We start from the raw sequence: 15,638 nt of genomic DNA, 5'->3' as shown, positions 1-15,638 counted from the left end.
TTTTATATTTTTTATTGAAATAGTTATTAATGAAACTTACTTATGAACTTATGAAAGAATTACTAACTGAAACTTCCAAAAATTTTCATTTTCAAAGAGTAAAGTGTTCTTTATAGAGTTGTTCTAGTGAAAATATTAGCTGTTCCAGATTGCTTAGGTATAATAAGTATATATTTGTGATATGGAACTGAAAATGGAAAAACTATGATCACAGCAATCAACTAGATATTTTGGCAGCCCAACCTATTTTTAGTTATATCTTCGTAATGCTGTATCCCATAATTTTGATTTTCTAGAACAGTAACTAGAACAACTAGAACAACCCAGAACAACAGAGAAAATCTGATTTTTCCAAAAATGGGGGGGTTAGTAAAAAAACTTGTTTTTTTTTGGTTTTTCTCGCAGAGTTTTTATTTTTGCTATTTGCCGCTTTGGAACAATATAGAACAACTCTAGAACAATCTAGAACAACAATGAAAAATTTAAAAATAAAAAAATTGGGAGCTAACTTCCCGCACTCCATTACCCCCGCAATTTACAACTCCAGAACAAAGTCTATATCCTCGCAAGTATCATCAGCTACGAAGTTAATCACTCTTTGAGTGATGTAGGACACTACAGGACATTTATGCCCAACAATGCTAATTGGTTATTATTTAATAATTTAAGAAAAAAATCCATACTAGTTGAAGAAGCAACAGAAATAAATGCACAAATGTGCATATATGTGTGTGAATAAGTTCCGTGATATTAGTCTATTTAGATGATTTAATTTATTTAGTTATACTTTACATTAGAATAAGTTTTTGTACAGTTTTTGTGAAAGAATAGTTATTGTTTTGTTAATTTAGTTTATTTATTAATTTATTACTTAGTTTTACAAAATAAAATACACTTTAAATCGCAACTTATGTTTTATTATTATAAGTTTAAAGAGAAAGGTGATTTTTACAAAATTAGATGGTCAGATTTTCCATATTTTTTAAAACTATTATTGTATTAAAGGTTGGGTTCACTGATTCAACAAAATCTGTCTGATATCACAACAACTCAAATGTAAGGTTTTTCTAATGAAAATAATAGCTGTTCTGAATTGTTTTAATTGTTGTAAGTACTAATTTTTAATATGAAACTTTAAAAGAACTAAAGCCGCAGTGATTAAATAAACATTTTAAGTACCTAGAACAACAAGAACAATTTAGAGCAACAAAAAACGTGATTTTGCAAAATTAATGTCCGTGTTAAACGTAAAACACGTCTAGAAAAATTTGAATGGCAAAGTTTAAGTTATTTTAGATTGTTCTATGTTTTTTAATTCTTATTGTGTAATATAAAACCGCTAACACAAAAATTACTGACTGAAACTTCTAAAAACTTTAATTTTCAAAGAGTAAAGTGTCCTTTAGAGAGTTGTTCTAGTGAAAATAATAGCTGTTCCAGATTGCGTTAGATATAATAAGTATATATTTGTAATATGGAATTGATAATAGAAAAACTATGGTCACAACAATCAACTAGACATTTCGGCGGCCAAACCTATTTTTAGTTATAACTTCGTAATGCTGTATCCCATAATTTTGATTTTCTAGAACAATAACTAGAACAACTAGAACAACCCAGAACAACAAAGAAAATTTGATTTTTCCAAAAATGGGGGGCTAGTCAAAAAACCCGTTTTTTCGGTTTTCTCACGGAGTTTTTATTTTTTCGATTTACCGCTTTGGAACAATGTAGAACAACTCTAGAACAATCTAGAACAACAATAAAAAATTTAAAAATCAAAAATGGGGGGCTAACTTCCCGCACTCCCCAACTCGTCCGGTTGGATAACTATGTATATCTATAAACAAGGTGTATAGTATTTTAATTATAACAAGAGAATCAGTCAACCGATTTCGATAAACAATGTCTCATTCGAAAGCTTAATCTTTGACCAATACGAAAGTGGAAATGCCCGATTCGAAATCTCTTTCGAATTCCGCTAAAACGCCAAAATAATGCGAAGGTACACGAAAATAACACAAAAATGACCTTTTTTTTATGTAGTGATAACTCGTAAACGATGTACCCGGTGATCAACATCTATACGTCATTCGATTCGTCATAGTTTCTTCTATCGAAATCACAAAATGCCCGATTTCAATTCTCTCCCGTTAATCTTGTACAGCTCTCGGAATGTGTTCCGTGTGGCTCGTTGTTTATGCACGTGTGAACGCCCGAAAGTCTAGCCCCCAATATGAAAAAATTAGTTTAAACTAAATCGACTATAGTTAGAGAACAGTTTGGCGGATTTTAATGTTTTATATCACAATCGAAAGTTTATGCCTGGCTAAATGCCCAATTCGAAATATTTAAGGATTTTGATTAAAACACAAAAAAACGAATTAATCAAACACATTAATTATCTCCTTAACTAATTGACCAATTTTAGTCATCAACATCTCGATCGAAAGTATGATCTACAATGAACGCGAAGGTGGAAATGCCCGATTTCAAAATTTACTAATTATTTGCGTACGGGTATTGATATGACCCCGCGAATAGTCTAGCTCTCAATAAGAAAAAATTTATTTTGATTACATTCACTATAACTAAAGAACGGTTTAACGGATTTTAATGTTTTATATTTCAAACGAAAGCTGGCGTCTAGCTGAATAACTATGTCGAAATGCCCGATTCGAAATATTTAAGGATTTTGAATAAAAAACAAAAAATTAATTAATCAAATAAGTCAATTATCTCCTGTGTTAATTGACCAAGTTTAGTCATCAACATCTCGATCGAAAGTATGATCTACAATGAATGCGAAGGTTGAAATGTCCGATTTAAAAATTTACTAATTACCTACGTACGGTTATTTAAATGACTCCAACTACCTACCGACTGGAAGTCTAGCCCCCAATGCGAAAAAATTAATTTTGATTAAATTCGCTTTAACTAAAGAATGGTTTGACCGATTTTAATGTTATATATCTCAAACGAAAAGCTTGCGTCTGGCTGAATGTAGAAGATATAAACATTAAATTAACAAGGCGTATACATGCATAACATTGTATTACATGAAACTGTAAGTGCATTTTTCTCGAAACATCCTTTTTACATCTGGTTAACACGATTCCTAAAAAACTACTCATTCGATTGACTTGAACTTTGAACTGCACTTTCAAATAGTATCTTTCTATCGTATGACCTACAGAGAAACTGATACGATATACACATGATTTTTTTTGAGATAAACTTATCGATTTGAAGAACAAAATCGATTATCTGAATTTGACTAGGCGCCATTTTGCCAATAATATTTTTTTTTTGCTTAGTTCTAGTTCAAACGAAAAGAACATCATTTGATTTTTGAGTTTCAGATTATTTCAGGGATAGATATTGTATCAACCAGCAACTTAGACAATCCACGCACCAACTTGGTTGAGGGACAATGTAAAGATTATTTTCTATAAACAATTCTTTTTAAATAAGTAACTATATCATGAAAACATATGCAAAAGATTAAATTGAAATACCACATAATTTGGTAGCAAAAAATTCCCAAAGAAATCATTTTATTTGATACAAAAAAAGAGACTCCCCTATTAAAAAGTTTGAATTAGATTATACTAGTATTATTTGGAGTGGTTTACACTCAATTTCAAATTATTTCATGTTTTGACAATGTTGATAATTAAAGCTTTATAATTTTTCAAGCACAAATCCAGTGAGTAGCGTTCATACGGTTTTTATCTGGAAAAATTACACCGTTCAAATCGCGAATTTTCTCGATATGTTTTGGTCAATTAATAAAATTGAAAACGACTCACCGAATAGATGTTGTTTCCCTTGGATTTTACTTCGAAGCTCAGCTGGAAAGAAAAGATAAATTAATTTATTGTGACAAAAAAAAAGAATTAATACGATACCTTCACATCCTTCAACATTCATAAAATAGCAATCCCATAATGTCCTATATCACATCACTAATATCACCTAACACTTAGCATAAATATAGCACGCATTTATCACTTAATTTAAGTAATAAGTTTTATTTTTCTAAACTACTTTATCACCCTTAAATGCCCGCATATCAACTAAAATGCGTTATTAGCGAATCAACTTCCAAACATCCCCTCCTTAATTTATTGTGGGAGGAAGGAATACTGGAGGTGAATAAACAAAAAATGTGAAGTTTTTTGGTTTTAAAACTCAACCTTTCAATAAAAAAATTACTCGTTTTCTCGAAACATTTCAAATAAAACTTACGTCATTTTACTAAAATAAAACGCACTAATCGAACTTCAATGTTTAACACTTCCTGCAAAAGAAAGTCTATCCCCCAATATAAAAAAGATAATTTAAACTAAATCGACTATAATTAGAGAACGGTTTGATGGATTTTAATGTTTTATATCTCAATCGAAAGTTTGGGGGCTAGACTTCCAGTCGGTCATTTCAATAGCCGTACGCAGGTAATTAGTAAATTTTGAAATCGAGCATTTCCACCTTCGCATACCTTCTACTTTTCATTGTAGATCATACTTTCGATCGAGATGTTGATGACTAAAATTGGTCAATTAGTTAAGGAAATAATTGATGTGTTTGATTAATCGTTTTTTGTGTTTTAATCAAAATCCTTAAATATTTCGAATCGGGCATTTAGACAACCGCATTCAGCCAGACACATACTTTTAATTGAGATATAAAACATTAAAATCCGTCAAACCATTCTCTAATTATAGTCGATTTAGTTGAAATTAATTTTTTCATATTGGGGGTTAGACTTCTAGTCGTCAGATTCGCATGGTCATTGCAATAGCCGTACGCAGGTAACACAGGTCGACAAATTTTTAAACCAAAGACTAGACTATACCTTCCAAATAATTTTCGATACCCTGAATCCGAATCTGACGTCAGAATTGCTTCATCACCTAAGATTTTCAAGATATCTTACCTAAAATATGCGAAAAACACGATTTTTCAGCACATTCAAGGCTGAATTTACATCAAAAGATAATTTTTCTCCGCGGAAGTCATTATGCCATTTAAAACTATTTCTCTGCCCCCTTAAAATCTTATATTATTTATTTAAATATTTTTCTTGATCTCTGAGAAATTGTCCCCTAAAACTAAGAAATTCATCATGTTTGAAATAACATCTTTTTATTTTCCAGTTTTATTTACAAGTTTTAAAATTGTGAAAATGTTAAAATGTGTTCAGGTAAAGTGACACTTGCGGTCAAGCGATTTCGCTAAAATTCAATATATGGTAATTTTTTATCATTTATTAGATGTATACGAAAGTATATGTTGGGCTATACATATCAAAAGTGTAAGTTTATATGAAACATTTGAATGTTTTCAGGTAAAGTGCCATTTCCGGTTAGTGGATTTGGTCCAAAAGTTGTTTAAGAGCTTTCGATTTTGGTTTAATAGCTATATACCAAATTTCATTACGGTAACTGATTGCGTTTTTAAGTTATCGTGTTTACACACATTATTACATACGTATGTACGTACATAAATACGCACAGGCATTTTCTGGGAATGGTCAATATCAGGACTCAGGGGACCTCAAAACGTGTATATCCATCAAAATATCGAGGTCGAATCTTTGCACGATTACAATACTTTGTCTCATATACTTCGTATATAGTGCGAGAAAGTAAAAATTAAATTACAATATTTTTCTTTGATATACTTTATAACAATGGAACTTCATAACTTTCACTTATTCTCGAATATTTTTAAATTAATTTGTTTTTTATTGTATTTAATTTTGTATTTTTAAAACTTCTTTTCTATTTATAACAGTTTAGATGTTATTTTAGTTTCTTATAATAACGATCGCGCATCAATTCAAACGATCACTTAACACTCTTACGCTTATATTGAGCAGCGTTATCGTTTCTTTTCAAAGACCAGCAGTAGTCAGCCATCATTCTTTCATCCCATCTACCTTGATAGTGTCGCTCTTTTTCTTTCAAATCCTGATGGAATCGTTCACCTATTTCTTCGCTGAAGGCTCCTACATTTTCCTGAAAGTAATCTAAATGGGAAAATAGGAAATGTAGCTTCAAACTCATTAAACAGCCTAATTTTTTAAAGTTTAATAACATTGTCGATACAATGTTTTTATATTGTGGGTCCCGATGGTTGCCCAAGAAATTTTGTACAACTTCTTAACTTAACCAAGCGTTTTTTGCGTTATCTGTTATTGTTCTCATAAAATCGGCATCTTTCATTAAGTTTCTTATATCAGGCCCCACGAAAATACCTTCCTTAACTTTAGCATTACTTAAATTTTGAAATGCAGACTTAAGGTATTTAAAACAGTTTCCATCAGTATTTAAGGCTTTTACGAATTGTTTGATCAAGCCTAATTTGATATGGAGTGGAGGTAACAAAATACGCTTTGTGTCAACAAGACTCTTGTAAACAACATTGTTGGAACCAACTTTCCAATCAAATCTTTCAGGCCACTTTTTTTTAATCCAATGTTGTTCTCGGGCACGACTGTCCCAAATGCAGAGAAAGCAAGGATTTTTTGTATTTCCTGATTGTAAACCAACCAAAATATTGATCATTTTAAAGTAGTCACCACATATAAACCAGTTGTGGATGTTGTAATTTTATGGTTTTTTTCGAGTATAAATTGAAGGTCGTCGTATGATTCTTTTCGCCTGGTGGAATGACCAATAGGGATTGCTGCGTATTTATTACCGTTATGGAGCAACACTGCTTTAAGGTGTTCTTTAGAAGAATCTATAAAGAGAAGCCAGTCATCGGACTTATACACATCTACTTGATATACAGCGTGTCCCGTATCTTCCGCATCAGAGCATTATACGGTTGTAGGATACATTATTCTGAAGCGATCTTTCTAATAAAATTTTTTCGAAATGTTTATAATAACCGCACGGGAACTGTTTAAAGGAACTGTTTTTCGTCCAATCAGCAGATCGCAAATCAGACTCAGGTAATCGGTGCCACCCTCGGCCGGTTCGCTACGCCGATGATAACTCGTTTCCCACGTGTATTCACCAATAGATTCGTCATGGAAAGAGAAATAAACTTTTTCGATGAATCAAAGTCGTCCGTTATTGGTCGTCGTTAAACAGTTCGCGTGCGGTTATTATAAACATTTCGAAAAAATTTTATTAGAAAGATCGCTTCAGAATAATGTATTCTACAACCGTATAATGCTCTGATGCGGAAGATACGGGACACGCTGTATATTGATAAGTCCTTCTATATCATTACAATAAACTAAGGAATTTTCACTAGAAAAATATTTCAGAAATTCCTCATCTCTTCTTCTGTACGCTGTAATTTTTGTTCCGGGTAACAACATGTTCCTCTCTTTAAGTCTTGAAGCCAATAATTCAGCTGAATCTTAAGAAAGAATAAGATCGCGAATAAGATCATCTAATGAATCTTGATCAAAAAGTTCAGGGTCTTTGGCACTAACAGAATCCTCATAATCACTGTCCTTTTCACTTTCAACAGAACTCATTTCTTCCAAACAACATTCATGTTTATTAGGTGGTACTTTGTCTAATCTCGCTATTTTTCCTTTCTTGGCTGGTGTTACGCTTTGTACGTTAGAATATAATATGTTTCCTTTATTTTTTTTATTACAACCTGTTATATCACAGGCACAGAAGTAACAGTCTTCATTGTGATCCTTAGGCTCGTACCACATGGTTGGTGTAATGACAACTTCCTTTTTCATATCGTTCCAATTAATCAGAGTTAATCTACAAGTAGTACAAATAGATGTAGGTACCCACGGTTTAACTAAATTTCTCATAGATATGTTGTAACATTCTACAAATTTTTTTAATCCATTCATTAATGGTTCTGCGATAAGGACGTGTTTCGAAGTTTCCGCAAAAAAGTCACTAAAGAATAAACTTTCCGCCTCATATTTTTTTATATTAATACTCCATCGTTTTAAAATTTTTTTGTAGAAAATCCAATATGGTTGTGATTTTCATCTTATAAAACGCTATAGAGCTTAAATAAAAAATAATATGTAAATTGTCTCTTTTTGAATGAATAAATCTCGTAAACAATCATCTTATTTTTGTAAATACTGTTATAGTTTTCCCATTAAAACTACAACTTTGCTAACAAACCAAATAAAAAAAAATTCATAAAAATTAACTGGATTTTGAATGTCCAGTTTCTCAATTGAATACCTCCTGGTTAAAAGATAAATGCATGGTTAAAAACTTCAACTTTAAAGCTTCATTTTTAGATATTTGATCACATTTTCGCATATTTGTTTTACTGTGCGTCAACATCGCTAACTTGATGTAACTCAACATCAGTTTATCAAGGACAGAACAAACCGATGTACTTATTAATTTCAACAGATGATATCTCGAAGAAGAAAAAAGATATTTAAGTAATTGAAAAAGAGTTTTAAAGGGGAAGGGTAATAATTTCAAAACTTCTAAAAAAAAAATGTTCATGACTAAAGTTGGTCAATTAGTTAAGGAGATAATTGATGTGTTTGATTAATTCGTTTTTTTGTGTTTTAATCAAAATCCCTAAATATTTAGAATCGGGCATTTCGACAACCGCATTCAGCCAGACACAAACTTTTAATTGAGATATAAAACATTAAAATCCGTCAAACCGTTCTCTAATTATAGTCGATTTAGTTTAAATTATTTTTTTTACATTGGGGGCTAGACTTTCGGCCGTTCACACGTGCATAAACAACGAGGCGAACACGGTGTCATTCCGAGGACTGTACAAGGTTAACGGGAGAGAATTGAAATCGGGCATTTTGTGATTTCGATAGAAGACACTATGACGAATCGAATACCGTAGAGATCTTGATCATCGGGTACATCGTTTACGAGTTATCAGCACTTAAAAAAGGTCATTTTTGTGTTATTTTCGTCTACCTTCGCATTATGTTGGCGTTTTAGCGAAATTCGAAAGAGATTTCGAATCGGGCATTTCCACTTTCGTATTGGTCAAAGATTACGCTTTCGAATAAGACATTGTTTATCGAAATCGGTTGACTGGTTCTCTTGTTATAATCAAAATACTATACATGTAAAATCTTATCTAATTGGGGGCTAGAAAAATTGGGGGCTAACTTCGCATAGGTGTTTCTCAAATATTCGAAATTTTGTCATTAGAATGCCGAATGCATTTTCGACAATGCGTCGAGCTTTCTTAAACGATAGTTACAAAATTTTTGTTGAAAAGGGAGTTTGGCACATCTTGAGTACGGTTTCATACGGCACAAAATATTCCGGAATAGTAACAGTCTTTTCATCTATAGCCTTTTTGAGACTAGATCGAGAAAATACACCACCATCCGACTCTCTTCCGGCAGCACCCACATCTACATAAATATAACAATAATTGCTATCAACTAAAGCAAGCATAACACTGAACGTTCCTTTGTAGGTATAAAATATGGAGCAACTTTTAGCAGGACATTTTATTACAACATATTTTCCGTCTATCGCCCCTATACATCCAGGAAAATTCCATCTTTTTGCAAAACCGTTTTCTACACTTCTCCATTCATCCTTTGTAGATGATGTCTGAAAATAATTCAATATTAAAACATAATTTAAGTACGAAGGCTTTCACGGCCAATATTAATTAAACTAAAACTAGAACTAAAACTAGCACTATCACAAGAACTAACACTAGACCTAGAACTAGAATCTTTCGAAACCGAAGCTATGGCTCCGTTACGTCGATGACACTTTCGTGATCTGGCAACATGGAAAAGAGCAACTCCAGGAATTTCTAAACCACCTCAATTCACAGCACCCCATGATAAAATTTACCATGAAAACAGAAAATGCAAAACAGTTACCATTCCTGGATGTGTTAGTCACTAGGAAGGGGGCATGGAACTGGGAGTATATCGAAAGAAGACACATACGAATAGGTACCTGCAGGCTTCATCCCACCACCACCCACAACAGAAGAGGTCCGTGATTCAAGCCTTATTCCAGCGAGCAGAGAGGATATGCGATAAAGAGAACCTAAGAAAAGAAGAAAGATTCCTAGAAGATGTGCTGCAGAAGAACGGCTACACGATGAGAGATATCCGACAAGCCACCAAACCACACAAACAGAAGGATGACTCGGTAAGTACGACACCAGCCGGTTTTATCTGTCTTCCTTATGTTTCAGGTGTGACGGAGCGAATTGCGAGGCGTCTGAAGAAGAATGATATCGTGGTACGATACGGTACGGTCAACAAAATACAAAACGATCTTCCGATAGCCAAAGACAAACTAAACCCATTAAAGGGAGCGGGAGTCTACCGGCTATCTTGCAGTTGCGGGAAATATTACGTTGGCCAAACTGGACGTAACATCGAGTGCCGCATCAAGGAACACGAAAGAGACGTCCGACTAAGGAAGATCCAACAAACTGCAGTCGCAGAGCATTGCCACAAAGGAGGACACAGCATAGAGTTCGAAAAAACCAAAGTGCTAGCACGAAACGAACATTACTTCCAAAGATTGACGAGAGAGGCGATAGAGATTCATCGACATGGGAATAACATGAATAGAGAAGATGGCTGGGAACTCAGCCGCACATGGAAGATGTTGGTGAACTCAACGAAGCCTTCTCCACCCGGATTTAACAAAACAACTTAGTTGACAATTAGACACTAATTAGTTATTAATTGCCTTTTCATGTATTTATTGTCAAATTTTAAACGAATTCGTCACGTCGAACTTGTTTCTAAAAAAGGTTGCAACATGGCATCCGAAACATCAAAAATTTTTTTCAAAAAGCGCACAGCTGAACCCGAAAGATTCTAGTTCTAGGTCTAGTGTTAGTTCTAGTTTTAGTTTAAATAAAACATAATTCTTTATTTCACTCTTATATTTAGAAATCACAAAATATTGGAAAAGATGCCGTAAAAGCTGAAAAACCGGATAACAGTTTATTGGTTTGTGAAGACGTCACTAATCAAGAATGACCCTGACAGGGTACCAACACCATCATTGAAACAATTGAGTCAAGGCTATACAAAAAATATTCACTTAAGCGAAACACCTGTTAAAAAGAAAATATCTAGCAATAAAACTTTCTGTGAGTCTCCTATTAGAAAGAAAAATGTTAGTAATATACTTGCTGTGACTAAAGCAGTTGACGCTTTAAAAGAAATTTCACAGCAAGTCAATACACCTCAACCTACCTGCGATGAGTTTGAAGCATTTGGGAAAACTATTGCTGCCCACCTACGACAACTTCCATTAAACAAAGCCTTGGAAAGTCAGGCTGAAATTCTTAATTATTTAGTTAAACAAAGACTAAATCAGCCAAGTTCGTTTTTTATAGAAGATTCATCTACCGCTTTTGGGTTAGGAACAGAAGGCACAACTTATGATAACATATAACACTGGGCGACTAATACGGGAAGCAATGAATGATGCAGACTTAAATTTATGAGCATATCTATCTGAATCATGAAGAAAAGTTGTAATAAAGTAGTAGTCAATAAAGATGTTTTTCTTATTAATTACCAGAAGTATTAATCAAAAATCAAACCTACTTTTAAATAATCCTTTAAAGCTTCGTAAATAGCATCAAGCAACGGCAAACGATACATATATTGCAAGGATGTAAAAGAATCTCCAGAGGTCAAAAATCTTAAAGTTGCTTGCAGTTTTAGGTGAGCTGGAATGGCATCTCTCATATGCGTATGTTGTTTTTGTATTTCAGAGGATACTTGCCTCAACAAAAACATGAAACTCTCTTCAGTCATTCTTAAATGATTAAAAAGCGCTTCATAATCTTCATGGCATAATTCTCTAATTAAAGTATTAGACGCACCTAGGTTATTTCTACGTGCAGTCCACGATGTAACCCAGCAACTATGTTTTCGCTTCTTTTTTGTTAATAACGTGTGCAGTTCCAAGGAGCACATTTGGACTACCACATTGACGCCAGCGCGAAGTACATCACGTCACGCCATTTTTATTACTGCCAATTTACTGTGGCAGTACACAATTATAACATTTATGTGGAAACAACTTCTGGCGCCAGCTAATAAGCGCCACTAAACTGGCGCCACTTTACTTGCATGTGGAAATAGCAAAAATTCATTGACGCCAATAAAATGGCACCGGTAATCAAAGCGCCAATAAACGTGTTTGGAAATATATGAAGAATGCCCGTGTTTGTGGAATCATAAATTCCAGAACATAAAGACCGAACTGCAAGAAATAAAGCCTTAAGTAAGATAGTTGAGATTATGTCGAAAACAATTCCCAATTTTGACGAAAACTCAGCAAAGGCAAAAATACGAAGTATCCGCAAGGTTTTAAATTAGTGCAGAAGTGGAGCATCAGCTGACGATGTGAATAATTGTGACACAATAATATGTATAATTATGTATATTCATGACACAGTTCTCTATTAAAGTGCTTGATGCACCTAGGTAATTTCTACGTGCAATTCACGATCGAACCCAGCAGCTTTGTTTTCGTTTTTTTTTTTGTTAATAGTTCCAGGGAGCACGTCTGCAATACCACATTGATGCCAGCACGAAGTACAATGTCCTGAAAACACTACTCTTCGCAGACGATCAAATAATTATAATTAACCTGCTCAATAGTAATGATGGAACGGATAGTGATTTTGCGAAAAGCCGGATATTCGGCATCCCCTTCGGCCGGATATCCGATTATCCGGCATATCTATCCGGTCATGATGGTTATAATTTCTGGTGCTACATTTCATATAGCCACATTATTGCGATATTTGAATAAAAATGAAAATAAGAAAGCTGATAAGATATGTCAACTAAATTTGGATCCTAGATAAAAAATGAACTTTTTTGATGCTGATTTAACTAACGAGGCAACTCTAAAAAGAGGATACTTTAATTAATAGTTGACGATATTTCTTCAAGAAATGAATTTTATAGCGAATTTTGAAAGTATCGATGAAAATTGCAACATCGAAAATTGTATCAAAACTTCAAATATTGTTTTCTCAAAAAGTAAAAGTTATATTTCAAAACGTGTCGGTTCATTGGAAAGAGGACACTTTTATTAACACTTTGGGAAATTTTCATACTAATATTCCAAGAAATGGATTATATACGAATTTTTGAAATTTAATTGGTGGAAATTGCAAAATTGGAAAAAATTGTCGATCATTTCAAAAATTTATTTCTCAAGAACTAAAAGCGATTTTTCAAAACGGCTTGCTGTATTAAAAAGAGGATACTTTAATTAATAATTGGTGATATGTCCACAAGGATCCTTCAAGAAATGAATTTTATAGCGAATTTTGAAAATTATCGATGAAAATTGCAACATCGAAAATTTTATCAAAACTTCAAATATTGTTGTCTCAAAAACTAACAGTTATTTCTCAAAACCCATTGGTTCATTGGAAAGAGGACACTTTTATTTACACTTTGGGAAATTTTCATACTCATATTCCAAGAACTGGATTTTATACGAATTTTTAAAACTTAATCGGCGAAAATTACAAAATGCGAAAAAATTGTTCTTTATTTCAAAAATTTTTTTCTCAAGAACTGAAAGTGATTTTTCAAAACGGCTTTTTGCATTAAAAAGAGGATACTATAATTAACAATTGGTGATATTTCCACAAGGATTCTTCAAGAAATGAATTTTGAAAGTTATCGATGAAAATTGCAACATCGAAAAAATTATCAAAATTATTGTTCTGCGAACAGAACAAAACACACAATAGAACAAGACGTGACAAGACGCTGACCGTGTTACCGCGATGAAGATATTCCAGACATGTTTCAGATACATTTGTAAAGAAATGTTTCAAATGAAATGTTTCTGCTGCATACTTTAATGATATTTCATAAATATTCCTATTGAAATGTATTTGATACATAAACGTAGTTCTAAGATGTTTCATTTAATTCACTGTACGTTAAAATTGAAATGTTTCACAGATGTTTCTTGTTTACTGGGTAGAGACACTCCGCCGTTCTGCAGAAACGAAAGATCCAGATAGCCAATCCTGGGCGAACAGGCTGCACTTAACCAAGAACTCATAAATACCGTCGAAGCCCAAGACTGTGCCGATTTTCATCTTTTGGAATGCGCTGGAGATTTCATCATGTATGACGAGTTTCGAAAAGTCGGCTCTTTAATAGCAAGCGGTCTTAATATCTCTCAACACCCTTTTCATTCGTCAGGTGTGGTCCTTTTCTTTGTTTGGCCAAATTGAGGGGCTCATCTTAATAATAAGTGAACTTTCGCCTAGCATCTTCAACAGGGGTCAGGCCTTTCTGCTTGAAATCCATATATTCTGTTGTTTAAAGCCATTTCTCTTTGCAGGAAACATCAAGAGTGAGAAGTGTTTCATCAGCTAGTTTGTTTCATTTAAAGAATACCATCTAGGACTGCAAAAGGATCTTATTATTGGGATTTGGATAACCAAAAAAGTAATAAAAAGTTAATTATAGGAAACAAAATTCATGAATATAAAGTCATTGAAAATAACTACCTTTTATTTTAACATGTGAAATTAAAAACTTATAAATTATTTAACTATTTGGTATGGTTTCTAATCCTGGTGGGGGTCCTAACTTTGCGTCCCTTTCCAAAAACATTTTCTCACCTTCCATTTGACTTCTTATAGTATCTTTATAAGCTTGCTCCCGTTTTTCTTTCCATCTATACTGCCAATATCTTACTTGATCCATAGACAGCCCAGTATATGATAAAATTCCATAAGTTACAGAACCAGCAACAGTTCCAAGAACTAAACCTTTTAATAAAACAAAGTTAAGATTTTCAATTTGATATTTATAGATAAGATTTTACCTAATCCTGATCCAACTAACCAAGCTCTTGGACCAGCTGAGAATTTATAAATAAATCCAGTTGTGGCGCCTGCAACCATATGCTCAAATATTCCATGTTTTCCTCTGTACACAGATATCATTGTGGATATAGCCCTAAAAAATTTTTTGTGATAAATTTAATTTCTATATTATTGTTTTATTTATACGTATAGGAAGTTGAAAATAATGTTAATCTCCAACTCCAATTATAGGCTCCTTTTGCAAAACTTAAAGTTACTTTCTCTTGAAGGAGTTTCTTAAAAACAAGTTTAATTAGACAGCGATATTACATTTAAAAATGATTAAAATTACTTTAGCATGTAGGTGATCCTTGAAAGCTGTCGCTTGATTATTTCGCATAAAATCCATGTATGCAGTTCTACTCGACATTACACCTCCATAAAGACCTCCGGTAAAAATACTCATACAACTTACCTGTACAATCGAACTCAGTTCAGGACTCATGGTATTAAATTCGCTAGAAAATAATAAAACTGCAATTAACGTTTAACAAATTCCAAGTGAACTAACTCGGCTTTAAATATTTTAATTAATCTGTCTAATCCCGTTTCATTTGAATCGATTTCATTTAGTTGTTCAGTTCTTGTTTTATTCACAACAGCATCCATGTCTTCAATACCGAAAAACGATAGAAGCGTTGCAAATTTACATCTTTTTAATAAAATTCGATTCATTTTATAGCTAAACTCGATTTTTTGAGGTTATATCATTAAATGTCACTTAAGATTGAGGTTATGTTATTAATCGCATTTATTAATAAAAATAAAACAAATATTTAAAAAAA

The 15,638-nt window shown here is 33.0% G+C and overlaps 1 protein-coding gene across 1 annotated transcript; it reads right to left on the bottom strand.

Annotated features, from left to right (window-relative positions):
* Window positions 1-14,479: 14,479 nt before the first annotated feature.
* LOC111415986 (RPII140-upstream gene protein) lies at window positions 14,480-15,600 on the bottom strand. Its single transcript, XM_023047898.2, has 5 exons — window positions 15,365-15,600; window positions 15,146-15,311; window positions 15,001-15,089; window positions 14,814-14,947; window positions 14,480-14,757 (listed from the first exon to the last, which is right to left on the bottom strand). The coding sequence occupies exons 1-5, from the start codon at window positions 15,526-15,528 to the stop codon at window positions 14,534-14,536; spliced, it is 777 nt and encodes a 258-aa protein (XP_022903666.1). The 5' UTR covers window positions 15,529-15,600; the 3' UTR covers window positions 14,480-14,533.
* Window positions 15,601-15,638: the final 38 nt, after the last annotated feature.

Source organism: Onthophagus taurus, chromosome 2 (genome assembly GCF_036711975.1).
Source record: "Onthophagus taurus isolate NC chromosome 2, IU_Otau_3.0, whole genome shotgun sequence".
NCBI classification, from domain to species: domain Eukaryota; kingdom Metazoa; phylum Arthropoda; class Insecta; order Coleoptera; family Scarabaeidae; genus Onthophagus; species Onthophagus taurus.
This window is presented reverse-complemented; position numbering and strand designations above follow the sequence as displayed.